At 31.4% G+C, this 15,803-nt stretch overlaps 1 protein-coding gene across 1 annotated transcript in view; it reads right to left on the bottom strand.

Moving 5' to 3' along the window:
- Positions 1-15,803, bottom strand: part of LOC129227020 (glucosidase 2 subunit beta-like) — a 46,546-nt gene that overhangs the window by 15,195 nt on the left and 15,548 nt on the right. The window contains exons 8-14 of the mRNA XM_054861651.1: positions 15,062-15,173; positions 12,345-12,423; positions 10,248-10,337; positions 6,953-7,015; positions 5,376-5,445; positions 5,202-5,271; positions 2,319-2,483 (exon numbers count right to left, since the gene is read on the bottom strand). Of these exons, the coding sequence (XP_054717626.1) occupies positions 2,319-2,483; positions 5,202-5,271; positions 5,376-5,445; positions 6,953-7,015; positions 10,248-10,337; positions 12,345-12,423; positions 15,062-15,173 (649 nt within the window). The remainder of the gene's footprint in view (positions 1-2,318; positions 2,484-5,201; positions 5,272-5,375; positions 5,446-6,952; positions 7,016-10,247; positions 10,338-12,344; positions 12,424-15,061; positions 15,174-15,803) is intronic.

Genomic DNA, 15,803 nt, shown 5'->3' with positions numbered 1-15,803 from the left:
GTTTACTGAAACCATCGGAGATTGCATGTCTCGATGTGTCGATTCAGAAAAGTTGAGTTGTCACCTGATCGACTCGAATTAATTCCACTCGTTGACCGCACGTGCTATGGAGAGGAGTACGAAGATTCGCGGTAGTGGAATATGCAAATGAGTGATGGTCGAAGTAGAAGTTAGTGTGGTGACGTCATCGAGGCATGGAATCTCATTGGTTGATAAAACATATATATTGTGGTGAGTGGCAGCAAGCGAAGTCGCTCTCGTTTTTCTTCTTTCAACTATCCCCAGTGGTTGGTTCTGAAGGTGAAGCCTAGTCCGGCTCACGTGTAGGGGGGTTTTTCCCCGCGATGCTAGCGGGGGTTTTTGTGGTATGTGATGTTTAATATTCCAAGTCCTGGAATTAGTGAATCCAGGTGAAGAACCTGTTGTGTTGTGTCCGGCCAATTAAAATGTCGGGGATGTGAGTTCCATGTGTCTACCTGTGATGTTCACCGATCTACGAATTGTGTAATGGTGCTTTTCATTCGGACATTCCTGAAGTGTGATTCGGCGGACCTTTTGTGAGTTTTCTACCTGATCCTTCGGAGTGGCAAGTGACTGCATCGACATCTTGGTGACATTTTTCTTTATATTCTGGAACCACTTTTGTTATGATATTTTGGGGGTGTATTTTATGGGGATGTTATTCTAGTCATATTTAATAAATGTATTTTTCTGAAACATGTTTTTTGCTTGTCTCCAACTTGACATTACACGGCCAGTTAATGTTGGCTTAGTTTAAATATCTTAACTTCTGGATTTTAAACTTAACTTTAATTTATGCCAACATGATGTCCAACGGGGGATGTTGGCGCGCGCTCTGAGGAGAAAAGTGGGGAGAAGGCACATCTATTCTATTTTAAGATCTATGTTCGAGACTCAGAGGGGAGTATTGTATAGGTCTTGTTATTTTTGCATATTCAGTCGAATTTGCATGTAATTTTACTTTATCCTGGAAAGATTAGCCACCGAGCGTGTGGCAACAGCAAAAACATTTATTTATAAGTGAGTCGCTTATTTGCTAGATTCTGTCTCCTACTTGCATTCCTGCTGGTTGCAGGATGTACGACGTCTATGTTTTTAAATTGTAAATAAAAGAGTTTTATTTTATACTCAGGTATGTTTCATATGTTCGCGGCCAATCGACCTCGCGACAAATATAAATTATTTTATATTAGACATTTTGCACTACATCAGACTGAAACAAACACTTCATATTTCGTTTACTATTGATGAAATTTATAAGTTAAGACAAAATGTTTTAATTTTTGTCGATATTTTATACATAATAATTGAAATATAGAGAGAAATCAAACTAAAATTTTGATAATGAGTAAAAATAACTAGATAAAAACATAACAACAAAAGAATAATCCAGTGGGAAAAAAGCAATTTCATCTGAAAAGGTATTCTCAATATGGTATATCCCCCAAAACAAACACACTTCAGATAATTACTTCATACAAATCAGGGATTTATGTATGAGTTTGGGAAAATTTAAGGGCTACATCAACTCTTGAATGTGAGACATGCATCATCAAAATTTTTCGTTAACCAAAAGGCAATTAATTTCAGTGTTTAATTGATGTTTATATAAAACAATGATACCGTTTGTCAATTCAAGTATTTCAAAAAAATCGATTAATATTATTACATTTATTTCTTTCAATCTTTTTTTTTTTGTTAAAAGGAAACAAACTTGCTCAAGCTCTTAATTAGTTTAATGAATCAAAACTTTTGAGAATTTTTAATAGTAAAAGCATAATTTTTAAATAAGGTCTCTTTACATAGGACTCAAACTGTAATGGCTAATAGGAAAAAAAAAGGCTTAGTGCAAAACAAGAAAAACAAAAAGTAATGAAAAAGAAAATCACAATAATATACAACAGTGTGAGTAAAGTAGGTTAAAAATAACATTTTGTGTTTCAATTGAACCTTTTTTGATTATTTTCTTTTCCAAACTCAATTCCAGCCTTTTGTTCGAAAATCAAATTAAAGACAAAAATCAAATTATTCTGAAAATATTAACTAACTTTTATAAACAAGAAAATATGGAAAATATAACAACCTGATATTGGTTAAAGCCAAACATTATTCTAAAAGGAGGTAGCTTTGAAATAGTTTTTAGAAGAGGGTAGCAAAAAGAATTTCAAAAAATGAACATGATTTTTAAAAAATCTAAATTTCATAAGATGTCAAAATGGAGTAAATACACCATGCTTATAAATAACATTCAAAGTCCAAACCCCAATTTATCAGGTTAATGAAGTACTAGTACGTACCCAAGAAGTGCTTCATCTTGGTTAACTTTAACCATTTGGACCACTTTGTCAAAGGGACATAATTTGTAGAGATACTTCTTCTCGGAAAACTCAAAGCATTCATTTTCCAAGACCAGGAATTCGTCTTCTTCACCGAAATCAGCTTTTAATTTTCTTTTCAAAAGCCTGCAGAAAACATGCAGAATTATCAATATTAGAGAACAAAATTTGTAGGAAAGATTGACAATAACAGTTATTCATCAACACAATTGAGGATTAAGCAATGGAGAGGAAAAAATTAAAACAATTTGCCAATAAATTAACATAAATGAATAGACAGGTCAACTTTGAAAATCTCAAGTAGTGCATTTTGGTTTGCTTAAAAAACAAATAGAAAATTAATAAATTATTAAAACAAAGAAGTCTCACAAATGTAAAAAGAATATCAATACTATTTTAACAAGAGAATCAACTGCAGTATACTCTTGAAGTCACCATCGAGTTTTCGAGAAAACAGGGTCGTAATCATAATAAAATAACGTTCTAAAAATTAGCCATGATAGTTAAAAACAAGAGGAAACATGTAATGAAAGTTGAAAAGAAGTCTTAATACAATAACAAAAATTTTAGTTTTTAAAATGAGCCAAAAATAATAGAGAGAAAAGAACGCTCTATTGAGGTAGCAAAATGTAGTGATTTACCACGACTAAACTTATCAAAGATTTGGATTACTAAGTTGCAGAACGGTTTCAAACGAGTTTCAAGCGCTCCGGACAGACCTCCTTCTCCATATAAAACAAGCTCAAAGGGGGGGGGGGGGAGAGTTGGCACCAAATAAATTTTGTGCCAAGTGTCTTCAAAAGTTTTAGTCGTGCTCTGACTCCACCTGATATGAAAATTCTTGGTGAGTTGTATACAGCTGTTTTTCAGGTAAATGAAGACTTGGTATCCAATTTCAGTGGTCATTTAGCACACTGCTATATTTCCCCCTTATAATCATCATGTTAATATCTGAGCATTATAATAATAAAATTCTTTATAAGTCATTAGGGGGGGAATGAATGAATCCCACTAAATAATATTTTGGGTAACTGCACCAGTAAGACATGCTTAAGACATTGCTCTCAGGTTAAGTCAATTTTCTGAGCATTTTAATGCATTTAGACTTTAAAAACTATTTTTCCCTCATGGAACTACACCTCATCTAACGTTTGGTTGCTTCTGAATCCTCGGAATTAGTTAAGTTCATTTTAATTTGCTCAATTTTGAAAAAGGTCTGATCCCCAGTAACAGACACCGACAATTCTGGTGATACCCAGTAACAGATAGGATGAGGAAAGAATGAGTAATGGACAACATTCCCCTTTTCTCTTCAAAACGTGCAAAAGTTCTTCATTTTTAGATCTAAAGCCTTATTAAATTCAAATGAACATGAAACACCCGCTGACCTCACAGCGGCTATTCATAACCTTCCACCACTGCCTTGTAAATACCAACTGGCTTATAAAATTCTCTCTGATAACAGTAGATGGTTGCACCGTCTTCATGGGTTGCAGCAACATCAGTTTAACCCGCCAAAAATTCTTATTATTTCATTCCAAACTTACGACTGTCTGTTACTGGACCCTTATCTGTTACTGGTACCGTTATCCTACTAGTAGTTTAAAAAAGTCAACAACATATAAAAAATATCTGCACAAATATAACAAAACTAAAGCTCTTTTAGGTGATACAAAATTAAATCTGCAACATTTTTTTTAAAATAAAGTTTTTAAGTGGAGAGTATTTTTGACATCATTATATAAAGAAAAGGTGCACAAAACACTTTTTTCTTCTTCAATGTTTTAACTAAAATAAAGTCGTTGTATTACCATTGCAAATAAATAGAGAAGCCACATTCATATTCCAACCAAAGTAATTTTTTCCAACAAATTTTAAAATGTAATATTATAAATTTTTCATTTTCCCTAAACTAAAATCGATGAAAAAGGGATTAAGATGATTTAAAATGTAGTACAGTAGAATCTCGAAAGTCTGAGTCTCGAAAGTTCGAGCTGCCGCTTAATCTGAGGTGTTTCATTTATATTTTAAGTTATACTTTTTAGTGGCTAAAAATTTGATTTTCACTAAAATCTGAAAATAGAAATATTTTGCAACTGTAAAACTTATTGACTACGTTCAATAAATAATACAATGAGAGGTTGATTACGATGTTTTGGTTGCTTTGCACATATAAATGCATAAGGATATAGGGAAAAAATTAGGTTAAAATTGGTCCAAATGAAATTAAAAGAAAATTTATGGTGAAGTTTGAGTGATAATTTTTTCATGAAGACAATTGAGGCAGTGAGAAGCAAAGGGATGCAAGTGGCAAAATTGAAAATTTGGAGATAACTAGTACACATGGTAGGTGGACCCCTCCTCTGTCTTGGTGCAAGAAATTGTATTAGTAGCCCTGGTACGTGCTGCTGTACAGCATGATTTAGAAAAAAAAAATCAATGAAAGCCTACCTAGAATGTTATCTTTAAATGCGTTTTACTCAAAACTTGAAAATGTCCACTTACATCCCTTTGCTTCTCACTGCCTCAATTGTAGTTCTTTTTCTTATGCAAGGAAGTAAAAGGTGCTCCTCCTTATGTCTTCCAAATTGTGTAAATTTTAAATGTGGAAATTTTTTTCAAATAATCTGAGTTTTCAGCAATTTGAGGTGAGGTGAGCCCCATTTACCTCAAATTTTTGAGACTCCACTGTAATTTTTTTAAAGAAAAGTGACTGCATCACTTTTTCTTGACAATTTAATAGATAATTGGTAAGAGGGAAGAGAGAGAGAGAGAGAAAGAGCAATAATTTTTCAACAGATATTTTGAGAAATTTTTGAAAATTCATATGAAAATAAGTATTACCAAATTTCAGCTTGGATGTCTCGTACTAGCTTATCTGCATCAGCAAATTCTTTCCTGGCCATTGCAGCATCTATTGAATATATCAAAGCAGTTATAGACATATAACAGGAAGAGAGAAATAATACATATCATGAAAAAAATGGGGAAAAGGAACTTGTATGATTTAATCAAAACCTTTCAAAATATCATCCTTCTCAGTTGAATTTGCAATTACTTGTGGGTGCTCTGGTTCTTTATCTTCTTTCTAAAAAATGAAACATGTATTAACAAAGCATAATGAACACAGAAACACCTTTACATTGTTTTTTTAGTTAAATTTATTTAAATTTTAGATTTAATGACTATTTTTTGACATTAAATACATCAACCAATAAAATTTTTTAAATATGAAAAAATATCTATAAATACGTATAATGATTAGTAAAAATTATCTCAAACAATTAATTTTTTCAGCTTGACAATGTTTCTAGAACAGAAATAAGTTTGACAATCCTTAATGCTGTTAAGAAGAAGGATATGTTTTGGTAGGAAATTTTAAATTCTTTCATGTTTAAATGGTGCACTCAATGATGGTTATAAGATTCTATGAACTACATAGAGAAGGCCAGTGAGCGTAGTACCTCTTTGAGAATACATATGAATTTCCATCAATGCATTATTTATTCAATTACACACATGCTACATTAAGAGCGGCTCTAGATCTAAACCAAATTCTAAGATGTTCAATTCTTATTTCATTCTATATTCTTTTTTTTTCACTTATTCTCACATAAATAATAGCCGATGATCGAGTAACTTGCGTATTTCAACAATGAAACTCGTGCCACGGCATGATAATCTGATAATATGTTTTGGTAATGTTTAACATGCAGGGAAAGGCTTTTTTATGACAAGGTTGAACTCGATATGGTCACTTAACTGTTTTATTGGTAAGACTGTGTCATTTCGGGGGAATGAAGAAATAAAAAAATGGTCAACAATGAACGCTACCTACTGGAGTTTAGGGCTAATCCACTAGAGTTAGGGTTACCATTTCAACTATCAAAATACACCAAAAAGGCAATGGCTTCGTTCAAATGTGGAAGTAATTTTCACTTGTCATACCTTGACGGGCGACTTTCTAGTAGATAAATAAAGGGAGATTTATTATGAATATTTGAATTTAGGTTACAATAAATGAACCAAGAATTTTTTTGGCTACTGCAGTTAGTCAATAAGATTAGACGAGGTGTCATAATATTTAACAAAAGTCTAAACAGGATCATTTTTGAGACTAAATTCAAAGCATGCTGGTTTTACACAAACAAAACATATAAGTTAGATAAAAATATTTTCTATTTACAACAATTAAATGAATAAATACATTGAAATAACAGAAAATAAAATAAAGTCATAAAAGTTGATTATGTTCAGAGTGAAAATGATACATAGGAATTTTAAGTTAATAGACAGGCTAAAAGGTTCTTTGTTAAATTGCAATGTTTAATTGTGAATACATTTTGATTTTATTCAAGTCAGTGCAAAGGCTGATTAAAAGTATGTGCACTATGTATAATCAAACAGATTTTGTCCATTTCAACATGATTTTCTTAATACTCAATGAAAGCCGGGAAAAGAGATATACCCTTCCAGCCCCCAGAATGACATGCTTGCCATCATTTTACCTTTGAAGGGCAATTTTCACAACAAACCCTCGTGAAGGAATGGAGTTTCAATAAGTATTAAAAAGAATTTCACTTTACAATACTTACAACTTCAGGCTTTGGACTTCGTGAATCATCAACAGGCTTCACTTTGGGAGGCTCCTCATTAGCCTGTGAAAAAGAGAATATTCTAAGAATTGAAAAACCTAAGTAGTTCATTAATGCAGGGTTGGCAAAAACACCCAAAAAGCCCCAACTAAAGCTGTTTTTTTTTATTCTAAAAATGTAGGTTTTTTTTCTTTTTTTAGGGAAAATGTGGGTACTTGTAGCATATTGTAGTGTAAGTATATGGACAAAGCACAAGAATTGTCTTGGGGTGAAAAATTCAGCGTTTTCTGAAGAAAAGTATAAAAGACGATGAAACCCAAGAATGGTGGAAGTTTCAGATTTTTTAGTTTCCATAATTATCAACAGCTAAGGCAAAGTTACTTCTTCAGTGATAAAATCTATTGCTCGTTTGTTCGTTTTTAATAACTACATTTTGTTTTTGAATTTTATTTTATTGTATTTCATTTTGTTATGCAAAACTACAGTAGAACCTCAAGTAGTTAAAAGTTAAATTCCTTTTTACTGAATTCCAGCTTAATCAAGACATTTTATTTGAATTTTATGTTGCCTGTTTTTCTATTTCTGAATACAGAGTAAGAAATATTAAACTTTTTTGTAAGACAATGAAAATACTGTACATCCTATTCTGTTATCTGTCTGCCCCTTTGTAACACTTGTTAATTTCTAAAAAATAGAACCTTGTTTATTCGAGCTTTGTGACGTGTTGGTTTGCAGAAAATAATTCAAATGAAAGCCTTTTAGCTAGAGTAGTTTCCTCTGTACAACCTACAAATATTGAGAAAATCAGACGTGACAGGACTTAGTCAAGATCATTTGAGTTATTTATTGACCAGTTAAAGAAAAAAGTTAAATATATTTATTTAAAATCTTTGAAGTATTTTTTTAATGCCGTTAAGAGTTAAGAAATACTATTAAAGTTCAAAATTCATTTTTATGTCCATTGTCTCTGGTGAAGAACAAATAAAAAAGAAGTTTAAATTGTAAAAGTATTTAAAATTAATTATTTTTTTAAAAAACTTCTCAGAAATTTTAAAAAATCCAAAAGTGGGCTAAATAATGGGCTTTTTTAAATGGGTTTTTTCAAAAAAACCCCCCCATTGGGTCCAATTCGGTCAACCCTGCATTAATGTCAACTTAATTTGAACGTCATTTTAGAACCTACTCAAGGAGTTATCTTATATCTGATATGAAAAATTAAGATCCAGTCTATTTAAATTTCTCTGATTGAACTCTAACAACATCACAGGGCTGCCAGAGTTTCATTACTAAACATAGTTTCTTTAGTTGTCTGTAATATTAAAAAAATCTCCGAAATAGTTGCTAGAAGCAAAGAGTAATTTCTAAAATAACCTCTTTTAAAAAAAAACTGCACTTAGGTGACAATAATGCAAAGATGCTTCGACAAACGCACATCTTGGTTGCATGGTATGTTTGCAGGGTCACGTAAAGTAGATAGCAAGATCTATACACGAGGAAAATGATCTATTAAAGACTCTTGGAAAAAAAAAACAACTTAAAAACACATTTTCCATACTTCTGTCCAATCCTCTTAAATGAACACTAAAGAAACAAGTACTGATGCATTCTGGAATACTTTCATTGTCTGACTTTTTTAACTAAAAAATCAACGAGATAATTCTCGATTCCATTTTAAAAACTAAAAAAAAAAAATCTCACGGGTTTATTACACTACACAACAAAAAACAACTTTTTGTCGGCATCCTGGTTTTAATTAGCCAATTCTTACTCATTTTGGGTCGAAAAATAAATTGAGTATGTGAACGAATTTTTTTTATTAACTCTTGTTTGTAAGATACACAAAAGCTCACAGGAGAAATGTTCAAGTCATTTCAAAATCACACTTTTCCACTATTAAAAATTAAATCGTTGACTATCCATCTATGTCATCGCTACTCCTGGTGAACTACAGAAAACTGAGCATCAAAACAGGAATCGATAGATTTGTAATTTTCCTGGCTACATGTTTAGCTATGCGGCATAGCTGTGCTACTTTAACTAGCGGAGATATAAATTAAAAATTATTAAAAACTTAACATTCTCTCCTATCGGTTTCTCATTCAGAAGATTTTTCCCTTCTTTTGAAACACTCTTCCCCATTATATTCCCCATCATTCTTGGCAAGGTGACTCACAGAGCAAAAGTATTTTATTTTCTCATGTTACCCTGCGTTTGTAATTTCTCTCCTTTTTTTTCTGCTTAAAGGAAAAGTCTTTGAATAGTTCGGAATTGAATGTTTCTAGAGCTGCGGCATGAAAAAATTAACACACTGTTTTTATTAATTAATGTACTGACGCAGGTAATGTGGAGTTTGATGCATTTTTTTTTTTTTTTTATCTTTTCCTTTGAAGAAATGTAATTCACATATTGAAAACGTAATTAAAATTTTTTTCGCTAATTGAAGCTAAAGGCAGTACAGCGTCGAAGGCGCTGTACTTTAGTACTTCAGAAGAACAGAGTTGCACACCAACCCACCGGAGGCAGATTGTGTGATCCGCCTTCGTGGTTAGTACCATTTGAAAAAGTAAACAAATATGTGATACACAATCTGCATAGTTCTGAAATCCACACCAGCCAAAGTGTATTGTTTAAGGCATGTGGATTTGAAAGAGCTGACTGCAATATACATAAACCTAATGTTTTAACCAATGATTCAAGATGTTAATGCCGAGTTAAACTGAAGAACAACAACAAAGATGGTCTCTTTTAAAGTAAAGAGGAAACAGGGGTGCCCATCCCCCAAGTTCCATGGCGCAAATTAACCTCCAAAATTTTCCTCAACTCTCTTCTTCCCCCTTTTTGTTTTTAGCTTGTTTTTTATGTTTTTAAAATAAGTTTTTTTTCTTTTTAATATTTTTAATAAGTTTATTCTTTAGAATATTTTTATTTATTTATGTATTTAATTATTTTTAATTATTATTATTATTTTATTAGAAAATTTCTGTGCTACGCCGATGACACACGCACACACACACACACACACAAACTAAAAAAATGAAATAAAAAATAAACAGAATAAAATAAAATAAATACTAATTTAAATTAAAAATAAATAAATAAATAAATAAATAAATAAATAAAAAGCAATTTTAAAAATCCCACCAAAAATTTTGATGGCACAACTTGCGTCATAATCCCCTCTTGTGGGCACCCTGGGGGGAAATGTTCTAGACTTTCCATAAACTGAGTTGCACTCACACTCATTTATCAAAACACAAAACTTGTATAGTAATGGGAGCTCATAATTATAGTTTACTTCATGAATGGTGAATGCAGGCTTCATTATCTTCCATCCAGAAGCTAAGAAATCCTCTAATTTCATTTCCTCTTTTTTATGCATATAAAACTGGAAATATAAGAAAAGAAAATAAGAAATTACGCATAACAGTTTAAAAACAACGATCATAAATAACATTTTTGGCGCCCCCCCCCCCCGTTTTTTCTGAAGAGGTTTGTTTCCAGTCATTAAAAATAGAAAATTTTATTAGTTCTAGCACAAAATAATGTGTTCAGAAATTTACATTGCAATGATTTTCTTGTTAAAGGTTTTCATGCTCAGTATCCTACATGAAAACACTAACTTTGATCATTCAAGCTGTAATACAATTTAATTTCCCTGTGCACAAAGTATTATGTGCTACTTTTCTCACTAAAACTGTTAAGTATACATAGGACAGACTTAGAATAACAATGTTATTAATTGGTGGAAAAGTTTCAGTAAAAAGTTTAACACATTTCCATTAAATGGGTGTATATATATATATATATATATATATATATATATATATATATATATATATATATATATATATATATATATATATATATATATATATGTACAAATGCATGTAACTTCAAAACTAAAAATAAACTGATTCAAATTTCACAAAAAAAAAAAAAAAAAAATCTGCCCAAAGAAAAAAAACCCATTGAGCTAATTACAAAAATCACATCATTATTCTAACTTAATGAGTTAATGATTATAAGAATACTTTTGATAATTTTTGGTGTTTTGAACAATAAAAGCTACTAACTAATACTTTGAATAAGTTGAAAGTTTGGTGTATAGATTTTTGGATGTTCTACTGTCCTGCGTTATACGCAGGGTCTGAAAAATTCTGAAAAAAAAAAAAAAACTTACATAAGTGGCTAGTTCTTCCAGCACAAAGAGCTTTTCAGAAGTCATGCTACACTGCACATAAAAATAATTTGTCTTATGTCTAAAAAATTTTCCTAAAGATTTTGAATTTTTGTGTCTCAAGTCTAATTTTTGTCTATATTCTTTCCCTGTAGGGCTGGTCCAGAAGAATTTGCTCATGTCGTTCTCCCTTCTTGTCTCCACAATTAAATCTCTTAACTGTTAAAATATTCTTTTTCATGAAGCACTAATTCTTTTTAGGTAGATTAATTACAACAACCACTTAAGCTTTTTAAAGAACTATAAGTCATACAAATGGCATGTACATATTAGCAGTGAAAGTACCAAACCCCTAATGTCAAAAATGGCAAGTTTAGAGCAACGCATTCAAACTTTTTGAAGTTTCCGTTCTGGTTATCAGTACCATCCTCCCACCACTTATTATCTAATGATTTTTATTGGAAGAAATGATCTAGGAGGTTGGAAAATTAACGTAAACATGTAATACCATGACATTTGCAAAAAGGAAAAAACCCACAACAATTTACATTGGATGTTGGGTACTGCCACTATTAATATGTTATAAATTTAAACATGACTCATCCATTTTAATTGTAACAATTAATGAACAAAGCGTGTCCAGTTTTTAAACTTAAAGCCGAAATTAAACTTTAAAAATTAATTATAACCTTAAGTTAGTTTTCATTTAGTATGCAGAGTAGTAACAGAAGTCTTTTAAGAATGTTTAAATTGATTTTTTTTTAAATTCTGACTATAAACAATAACAAAACAATAAAAAATAAACAAATAAATGAAAATTGCATTCTGAAATTTTTTTGCATATCCTTCAATTTTCAAATTCAAAACAACATCGGCAATTTCTAAATCCATATACTTGAAAAACATTGCAAAATCTTTGTCTACAACCAAAACAATGACAAAAATCCTATATTAAACTTTTCGAATAGTTTTGAGCTTATTTTCCGCTTAGCATACCTTTTGATTTTAAAATTTGATACAATATCTGCATTTTCTACATTCTTATGTTTGAAAAACATGCAATTTTATATCATTATCTAGAACAGGAACAAAATAAATGTTTTAAAAAAGACTCTAAAGTGAGACTATTTAAGATTTATTTTTTGGAGAACACTAGATTTTTAATACTCTGTTTGAATATGCAATCAAACAAGAGAATACTTTTAGAAAACGTACCTGCGCTTCATTGTTGGACACTTTACCATCACCGTCATAATCAAAACGAATGCAAGATTTAACTTCTGCTAGAGTAAGCCTTTGAAAAAAAGAAAGAGCTAATCAAAACAAATTACAATATGCATAGAAGAAATAAAAACACTACATGCAATAAATTTGGATAAAACAGTTTGCATTATAAGATGAAAGATTAGGTTTAGAAGTCCCAGATCAAACTTTTTATATTATCTTCAAAGAAAGAGGTTTGCTGAGAAGGATACATTTAACAGATTAATCAAAATTTTAAAAAGTATCCCGACTAATGGGAATAGCAAAATAATTGGATGAGGAATACAGAAATATAAGTGAAGAGTGCCTTTAAGAGATTTTGCAACATGTTTTCAGGGGCACTCCGATGGGAGGTCACCATGACCTCCCAATAGAGAGGTACCGAGTAGCACTTTGGCCGAGTAGCCGAGTACCGAGTACTCGGCTGAGTACCGAGTTACCGAGTACTCGGCCTTTCACGACTCGGTCGAGTTACCAGTACCACTTATGTTTTAAGAAGAACCATCAACACACATGTGATGAATTTTGAACTTATTGGAATAGTAGTATAGATCTCCTTGTTCATATAATAGTTCTTAAAACTAAATTTCTGCTGAAATTCAATTATGCATTATATAAACAATTTTGTTTGTGCCTAAAATTTTACAAAAAAATTATTTTTAAAATTAAAAATAAATAAAAGGTACGATTAATCAAGTTGGAATTAAAACAAATTACTGTAAAATCCCTCTAATGCGGACACTAACAGGACAATTTTTTTTTTGTCCGCAATAGAGAGGTGTCCGCAGGACAGGGGTTTAAGAATGTTATTTGCATTGGAACTGGGGAATTAAAAATTGTCCGCATAAGAGGGTGTCTGTCTTTGAGGGGTGTACGTTAAGAGGGTTTTCACTGTATATACCAATAAATTATAGTTCTAGTCCGCCAAATATAAATAATTTTTAAAAGTAGATAAAAACAAATGTGCAGGAATACTGCAGACACGTGTTTCTGCCCCCCCCCCCCCATCACAAGGAACGTCTTTTTCAGTGCATAACATGTGAGCTAAAGAATGTACATTCAGTACGAAAGAACATTCGACAAAAAAGTCCGAGTTTTGTTTTTAAATCCACAAGCTCCCATTTTGTGCATTGAAAAAAGAATTTCTTGTAACGCCAAAACATGTGTCTGCAGTATTCCTGCACTGTACTTTTAACATTGTTTTATTTCCTTTTATTTTTTAAGCAAAGATATTTTTATATTTTTTATAACTAATTTTTGGTTGAAGCAAAAATTCATTTTTAATGTAAAAATTCCATATTTTCTATACTTACCTTTTTTGCATAATTTTTAATAAATAAGTTTTATTAATTTTGGAGACATTAAAATAAAGATTTATTCCATTGAAGCATTACAAACTTCATTATTCTCAAAATTTAAATTTGACTTTAAAATGTTAATTGTAAATGATTGCAGAATATAATGCTTGCTCTTTTTTTTTTATAAATTTTAGTATCTGTCTCTGACAATATTCAATTTTTTGCAACTATTCGGTATTGGCCGAGTATCTGACCAGAATTTGGCCGAATACCGAGTACTCCGCAAATTGGCCAAGTAGGCCGAGTACCGAGTAGTTACCGAGTACTCGGTACGTCTCTACCTCCCAACAAATTTCAGACATGGCAAATTTTGACTGAAAATGTAGAAAATTTGAAGACAGCATTGCAATATTGCAGTTATTTTTTTTAAATCTTTTTCAGTGATGCCTAATGTATTTTTACATTAGATTTATGTATGCATGAGTTTTTTTCTTTTTTTGCCTTTTCCGTCATATTCAGTAAAATTCTAGTTTCAACCATCAAATTGAGAATTTTTTGCCTCCCTCCCCCACACATTGGGGGAGGGGGCGCCTCTGGTGGTTTTCCAACAAACAAGGTGTAGAAATGTGTCAAAGAAATTTGGAGATACAGGAAGTCGCAATAGAAAATTGTTTAAATGAAATAATTAATTAGCTAAGGGCAGTTCTTGTTACATTTGAATGAAACAGTCTACTGAAATTAGCCATATTTTGAACAACTTCTGCCACTCTCCTGCTTTTCTTAAAAGACTCTGCTCTAAAAAATGCAAGTGTATTTATTAGTACCTAGTATCGAATTGTGAAATTTAAAGCTTTTATTATACTTAACGTTTAAAATGACACATTTGAGTATTTTTATTTTAACACTAGCGGTACCCGCACCACTTTGCCCGTAGTAGAAAATTAAAAGGTCTTTTGGTTCGCCTGTATATTTACAAATAAAGTATGGTGAATTTCTCGCCAATTGGCTTGCCCATGCTACGGTTCCACGTTGTGATAACTGGGTGATTTACTCGTCCATCTTATGATAATTTTGCTCGGGAAAATGTTCTTAAAATTGGGATAGAAAAAGAACAAAATCGAATTTTTGAAAAACCGCTTTAAGGTGCACACCCCCATGGTACAATCTAACTGTGTGCCAAATTTCATGAAAGTCTGCCGAACGGTTTAGGCGCTATGCACGTCACAGAGATCCAGACATCCAGAGATCCAGACTTTCAGCTTTATTATTAGTATAGATAAGAACTTGTTGAAAACAATAATTATAAAGACACATGCTTATTATATGAATTTAGCAAGATATTGAAGACAAGTTCAAATTTGAAATGCTTACTTTCCATCCTTGTTTAAATCAAGTTCTGAAAAGGCTTTCACACCTTCGGCTTCTTCTTGCTGCTGATGTTCGAGCAGTAAGCGTCTTTCAGCAGCAATGCGCTTTTGCTGTGCTAAATAAATGATATGAAGTTGCAATTAGAACTTTAAAAAAGAAAAAAAAATCAAGTTAATCACATTAAAAAGGCAGTGAGCATCAAGTAAATTTCAATAATACTAGGTTATTACTTCAACAATTGATAATTTGGTAGGCAAACCAAAATAAAATGCTGTTAACTTCTAATCCAATTTTTTAAAAAAAGTTTTTTGCTGAGCTTAGGTTTTACACTTTAAGGAGCATTTATTAAAAGTCAAAACAGAGGGATTTCTTTAGTTGCCAGTAGTAAGAATTTCATAAGTGCCCACTGTTTAGAAATCGTGGCCACATTTCTTTAAACTAAAAGTGCTAAACAATACATTTTTCAAACGCAATGAAAATTGCATTAACTAATGCAAGTTATACATTTTCAGTAGTTCATTAAGGTTGCATCCTGATTAAAGTTTTACCAGTTTTTTAATGCGTCATTTTGACTTGTAATAAAGTTTTGTGATTCATGTAACAATTAATTTTCAATTTTTTAATTTTTAATTTTTTTCACGAACAGTTCTTTAATAGCAGCACTTTTATTTTCTCCCTCCTTTTGCATAAATTTTTCGAGGCAAACCTCGATGTTTCAATCAAATTTTATAAAGTCAGAATATTT

Source organism: Uloborus diversus, chromosome 7 (assembly GCF_026930045.1).
Source record: "Uloborus diversus isolate 005 chromosome 7, Udiv.v.3.1, whole genome shotgun sequence".
Taxonomy (NCBI): domain Eukaryota; kingdom Metazoa; phylum Arthropoda; class Arachnida; order Araneae; family Uloboridae; genus Uloborus; species Uloborus diversus.
This window is presented reverse-complemented; position numbering and strand designations above follow the sequence as displayed.